At 58.2% G+C, this 6,190-nt stretch overlaps 3 protein-coding genes across 3 annotated transcripts; 2 read left to right on the forward strand and 1 right to left on the reverse strand.

The window, feature by feature from the left end:
• Window positions 1-46: 46 nt before the first annotated feature.
• PAN0_003c2105 (GCN5 family acetyltransferase) lies at window positions 47-614 on the forward strand (the record flags this gene model as incomplete). The annotated part of the gene is made up of 2 exons (XM_014803059.1): window positions 47-56; window positions 133-614. The coding sequence occupies 2 exons, from the start codon at window positions 47-49 to the stop codon at window positions 612-614; spliced, it is 492 nt and encodes a 163-aa protein (XP_014658545.1).
• Window positions 615-710: 96 nt separating this feature from the next.
• Window positions 711-3,183, reverse strand: PAN0_003d2106 (2,3-dihydroxybenzoate decarboxylase; the record flags this gene model as incomplete). Its single annotated transcript, XM_014803060.1, has 3 exons — window positions 711-1,807; window positions 1,987-2,089; window positions 2,725-3,183. The coding sequence occupies 3 exons, from the start codon at window positions 3,181-3,183 to the stop codon at window positions 711-713; spliced, it is 1,659 nt and encodes a 552-aa protein (XP_014658546.1).
• A 543-nt stretch (window positions 3,184-3,726) lies between these two features.
• Window positions 3,727-5,871, forward strand: PAN0_003c2107 (uncharacterized protein; the record flags this gene model as incomplete). The annotated part of the gene is made up of 1 exon (XM_014803061.1): window positions 3,727-5,871. The coding sequence occupies one exon, from the start codon at window positions 3,727-3,729 to the stop codon at window positions 5,869-5,871; it is 2,145 nt and encodes a 714-aa protein (XP_014658547.1).
• Window positions 5,872-6,190: the final 319 nt, after the last annotated feature.

A 6,190-nucleotide genomic window follows, 5' to 3' on the forward strand; every position in this document is an offset into this window, starting at 1 on the left:
GGGGCTTCTTCTTGATCTCGTGCTACACTAGGACGGTCACAAGCTCATGATGCCGGGTATGTGCAACTGCGAACGGGATCGTGCCGTGCTCCATATCTGCTTCGACTGACTGCTCGGTCACACCGCCGCCAGGATTGAAAGTCGAGGAGGTGTCCTGGGACCATGCGGATGCCATCGAAATGCGAAAGGAGCAGCGCAAAGATATCGCAGCGCTTTACGAGCGCGTAGACTCGGAGCCTGGAACACCTCCGACCGCGCAAGACATCACCTGCTTTTGCGTCGTCTACCAGGACAAGCAGCCCGTCGGATGCGGCGGTCTCCGAAGGCTGGATGCCGACTCGGCAGAGATCAAACGCATGTTTGTCGCCAGAAGCGCTCGCGGAAAGGGCGCCGCCAATGCCGTGCTTGCCTTTCTCGAGAACAAGTCACTAGAGCTGGGCATACATCGTCTGCTGCTCGAGACTGGCGATAAGCTCGCAGAGGCACACCGCTTCTACACCCGAAACGGCTACAAGATCATCCCCAACTTTGGATACTACGCCGGCGTCGACACTTCCATCTGCATGGAGAAGCTGCTCGCCAACGATCAGACCGGCTCAAGCGAAAAGCAGTAGCATGCACACATTGTGGCACGGCAGATGTGATAATAAGATGAATCCGACGGGAACAAGTAACCATGCTGAGGGATCGATCTGCGATGGCCCCGTCTATCACGAACGCAGGTGGGGGAAGAGCTTTTGCGAGTTTTTGTGGCTGATCTTGGCGAGATCCTCTGCCGAGAACTTGCCGTCGAGCGTCTTGAACCAATCGCACGCGTCCTCAAACTTCTCGTAGGGGTAGTCGATGGAGAAGAGGATGCGGTCGACGCCGATCTCGTCCTGCACATACTTGAGCGTGAGCGTGGAAAAGTGGCCCGAGGTGGTGACCCAGATATTCTCGTTGAAGTAGTCGCGGATCGTCTTCTTCATGGATACGGCGCCACGAGGCTTGTGCACATCCTCGAGCCAGTGGTTGATGCGCCACAGGTCGAACGGAATGTGCTCTCCGAGGTGACCGACGATGATCTTGAGCTTGGGGTGTCGGTCAAAGACGCCATTGACGATCATGCCGAGGAGGTGCGCCGAGACGTTGTTGGCGAAGGAGAGGACGGGCCCGATGAGCGCGGCGCGGTCCTTGTAGATGCGGCGGTGGATCTCGCCCTTGGGTGCGATGGGATGGAGGTAGAAGGGCACGTCGAGCTCGGTCACGGTGGACCAGAAGTCGTCCCACTCGGGCAGGTCGTACCACGCCGCCTCGTCGTTGGGCAGACGCTGGTTGTCGTTGACGAGCGCGCCGACAAAGCCGAGCTCCTTGACGCAGCGCCTGAGCTCGTCGCTGGCGTCCTTGGAGTTGTGCATGGACAAGCTGGCAAAGGCGCTGAAGCGCTTGGGGTTCTTCTGCACCTGCTGGTGGACCCAGTCGTTGACCTCGCGGGCGGCAGCGGCGGCCGCCTTGGGCTCGTCAAAGTCCTGGATGCCGGGGGCGGTGAGCGAGAGGATGGTGTGAGCAACGCCGTGCTTGTCCATCTTGGCGAGGCGCTCGCCGTGGATGTCCACGAGGCGGTCTGCATGCGCTTGGCCGTTTCCGTCGGCGACGAAGAGGCGCGCCTGGTAGGCCGACTGCTCCGCCAGCGAGGGGATGTTGAAGGCTTCTTCGAGGGCGATCAAAGACATGGTGGACGTGATGCCAAAGGTTGGTGGTGATGTGCGGAATACAGGGGGACGCAATGACAGTTGGGCCTTCCCCAGCGAGGGCGAGAAAGGTCGAGCTACTTATACATCGTATCAGTCTCAACCCCGGCAAAGACGGCAGACGCTGCCAGGGTGGGGCAAGCGGACCGGGCAAGTTGCTTCTTCGGGCGAGGTCCGTTGAGCTCGCGTGCCGTCCGACGGCGGTGATTCCACAGGTTCTGTATCTTGTGCGCGCTCGCACGTCGCTCGCTCGCACTGCTGTTCAAGTCCGCGCCTATCTTCGAGACACGAGCTGGGGCTGCCGGGGCTGCCAGTGCATCGGACTCATGTCTGGCTACGGCCGACGAACCGGTTGACTCCTGGGCAGTCGCGGGGGCGTGTTCGCGGTGAGGGCGAGGGAGAGCACCCGCGCTACCCCACAAACAGCCAAGGGATGCATGCAAAAGTGGAGCTTTTGATAGCCGAGGCGGACCAGCCCAGAAGCTGCTCCACCTTGGCGGGGCATGTCCGGTGCCCGGCCGCGGGGCGTTGCCGTTGCCGCTCCTGCTCGACGCACAGCTGGACGCACAGGCCCACTCCACCCGAAGGGTTCGCCAGCCGAAATTCCGAAAACCAAAAGGTGAGTTTCTCTCTCTCGCGCTCGGGCCTCGTTCAGAGTCCTCGCTCTGCGTCTGCTTTTGCCATTTTGGTAAATTATTCTCAGTGCCGTTCGGAGTTGGTCCGGGGGATCCATTCGAAGCGAAGTCGACAGAAGCGTGAGGCACATGACAGACAGCGCTCTCCCTCTCTGACAGCAAGACATCAAGCGCTTGGATCCAACCAGACAGTGCATTTTATTGCCACGACGGATGTGTCGCACGCTGCCTCGATACAAGGCTGATGGCAGCTGCCTCTCAATCAGAGCTCTGAACATGACCATCGTACAGGTGCAAGGTTAGCATCGCCGAACACACCGTACGCAAAGACAGAATGGAGCTGGAGCGCAGCTACTTACCAGCCAGACCTTGTACGTCTCGATCTTGGGAGCACCTTGCTCGAGGCTCTTTGCGTCGAATTCCATCCTGCCGGCCCAGTTGAACTTGAGTGTAGATCCGTTCTTTTCCATCTCGACGCTGCCGTCGAGCATGATCTCGTTGTCCCACTTGGGGCTGATAAAGATGCCGTTGACGACGTGCTTGCGGCGTGTCACACCCTCCCATCCTTTCTGACGCCAGGCGACGATGCCACCGCGCGTATTGGTCGGCTGCATCGGTCCGATCTGGAAGCGCAGACGCTCTTCGTCGTGGATGAAGCATTCGTCGGCGTACTGCTCGTGGATCTCGGGCGTGTCCGAGAGCTTGTAGAATCGCTCGACAAACGCGGCGATGGCAGGTGGCACGTCCTTGTTGCTGGCCTCGGCTGGGTTGCCGGCTGGTGGCAGCTCGTTGTCCTCGTGGTGTTCGTCCGCCGTCATCGTCGAAATGCGCAGTCAGTGGTGACGGTGTGGAGGAAAGACAGCACGTCGAAAAGAAAAAGAAAAAAAAAAAAAAAAAAAGAGAAAAAAAAAAAAAAAAAAAAAGCCAGCAGATAGCAAGGAAGATCAGCCGACCAGCAACAACTCTCCACATTTTCCTGTCCCGATTTTCGTACGCGGTACTCCGTCGAGTAGGGAATGAGTTCAACACCTTCACCGCTCGGACCACCGCCACCACCACCACTTCACGACGTTACTGTGGCAGTGTCAGGAACAATAAGGCCGGCCCTTACAGTCACCACAGTATCTCGGTCCACAGCCCATGACAATTTGCATCCGCCTTCAATCTGCCTGCTACTGTATCGCTGGGATTTTTTTTTTTTTAAAAATCCAGCGTCCCCACCGCGCGTGAGCCTTGCCCGCCTGTGCGCTCGGACCTGCGCGGGAGATAGGAGGACATTGTCCCCCGATTGCGTGGCATCCTTTCCCTCTCCCCTCTCCCATCTCGATGGCACCAGCTGCGCTGCCCTCTTGTTCCTAAACATGGCCGACCACGCATCTAACCAAGGCGCAGCCGACCCGCGTGCACCTAGCCACACTGCTGGTCGACAGCGATCCGCAGACCCGGACGAGGCCCAGCTGCCTTTGCTCTCCGACACTGACCATGACATTGACGATCAACCTTTACAGCACTCGGACGTTCCACCGCACAGGCATGCCAACAAAGACTCCAGGGACGACTGGCACTGGCTCGAGAGGCTTGTGTTCAAGACTCGCTTCCACTTTATCGTTTCCGTCACCCTCTTTTTCGTCTTCTGGACCTTTGTCGCCCTCATCTTTAGCGGCGACTGGCCAGGCAACGACATACGCTGGCCTTGGTCAAAGCGTCCGGGCAACCGCGCGCCCCTCGGCAACGACTTTTACGAAGCCCAGAACAGGCTATCCAACCAGCCTTTCTGCCACCCCAAAGTCGGAATTCTCCAACTCAACGACGTACAAACAGAGCAGCCGAACGGAAGCCTCCACTTTGACATTGACCGCATCAACGTGGATGGCTTTGAACGACGCAGCACTGGATGGCCGTGCATACAAGCTTCTCCGTGGCACAGCTCGCTCGGTAGCGACTTTGACAAGCTCGCGGGAACCACCGTGCGCGAAGCGGCCAAGCGACGCCGCGAAACCATGGATCTCGTCATGTCCATCGCTCAAGGCGCGCCGTTCTATACCCGCAAAGCCACAGAATGCTCGTCCTCTTCATCTCTCCACCCAGGCGCCAACACTACAGACCATCAAGTCTTCCGCAGCCGCAAGCTCTGGCAAGCAGTGCAGCAGCTCGCCTGGGCAGCCTCCTTGTACGCCAACGACGGCATCATGCCAGAACAGATGCTACAAGCCCTGCGCCTGGATCACACCCGCATCGTCAGAGAAGCTCATCGCCACAGTCGCGGAAGCAGCCACAACCAAACAGAAGCGCTGCAAACTACCATCTTGGACGCACAAAAGTTTGTACAGTCTCTCCTTGCCATCTATTACGGCCTCGAGCAACCAGCCGAGACCTTCCTCAACGACGCCGTCATCCACCACTTTTTCACCATCCACGAACTCTCCACCGACAGCTCCACAGGCAGCACCCACTCTCCCTTTGACCTCGTCCGAAAAGACCTGCCTCGACGCTACACTGCTCTCTCGGCCGTCGGCCACCTCAACTTTGGCAACGCGTTGCGATTGCAGCAGAGGAACAAGCCTTTTCAGCTCTACGTCCTTCACGAAGTGTATGGCGATCACGAGCTGGACATTGCTCTGGATCTCGAGAGGGGCCTCATCGTCAGTACCCTAGCCCGGCTGGCCCTTGATCACGACGAAACTCAGGAGGGGAAGGACTGCCAGCTGCTCCAAGAATCCAAAAGCCAGAGTCCGTGGGATTGGCTCCTGCAGAGCGTCCCTTCCGTCCTTCTCGACATCACTTGGCGATTGGAGGAACGCGACAGAGCCTCGTTAGCAGGCACTTACAGATACGAGTCCGGCCTGTCCAATCACTCGACGGCCAACTCGTCTCCTGCGAGCTTTGAATGGGTCGAGGTCGACGTCGGGATGGAGGACGCGGTTCCCTGGATCACCAGGATCGAGTATGCGCCGGTCAGGGCGCGTCCTTCATCGGCGTCCGCCCAAGTGCCCTTCTCTGCGGACCAGCTCACCACGGACAAGTCCAATGGGTCCGTGTCTGTGCTGAAGAAGTACAACGTCGGTGGCACAGCCGACTTCTTCGCAGGGTGGACGTGCAAATGGTCCCAAGATCAAGTTGCCGACTGCTATCGTCCCCGCGTTGGCGAGGACGACAGCCGATGCAGCTGCAAGGACTGGCGCACTGGAGCGACATCGAGCTACCGAGTTGGACTCTGGCCCGTGCAAGAGGAGGGTCAAGTGGACACCAACGTCTTCCACATCCCGCCCGCGGCGATCCGACTCGACGGCAACAGCTACATGGACCAAGGCGTCGGCGGCTGTTCTGCATTGTTCACGCCCGACGAGGAACAACACGTGCCCGAGATGGAAGCGTTTGGATACACGCTCAAGTTCACCGAGCCCGAACGCAACGAGGACGGCACGATCCGCCAAGAGACGCAGCTGGAATGGCTCGAAAAAGGACTCAAGATGACGCGCGTGCCCCAGCTTCAGCGCAAGCCATAGCTTCGACCGTCGTGCCGACGTTTGCCGATGCGCCCATCGAGAATCCGGTCTGCTCATCGTATCTTGCTGTGGTTTCTGCGTCATGTATCCACATTCACCTTTGCGTTGCGAATACAAAATACGACCCGGTTTCATGTTTGAAAAAAATAATGTTCAGAATCGACGAAAAAATGATGCACAGATTTGAACCGGACTTAGAAAATTGAAAGATGGAACTTTAGACTTAGGGTTCCATGTGCCGGAAACAGGATGCTTAGGGTTAGGGTTAGGGTTAGGGTTAGGGTTAGGGTTAGGGTTAGGGTTAGGGTTAGGGTTAGGG

The sequence above is a fragment of the Moesziomyces antarcticus genome (assembly GCF_000747765.1).
Source record: "Moesziomyces antarcticus DNA, scaffold: scaffold_v10003, strain JCM 10317, whole genome shotgun sequence".
In the NCBI taxonomy this organism is placed as follows: Eukaryota; Fungi; Basidiomycota; class Ustilaginomycetes; order Ustilaginales; family Ustilaginaceae; genus Moesziomyces; species Moesziomyces antarcticus.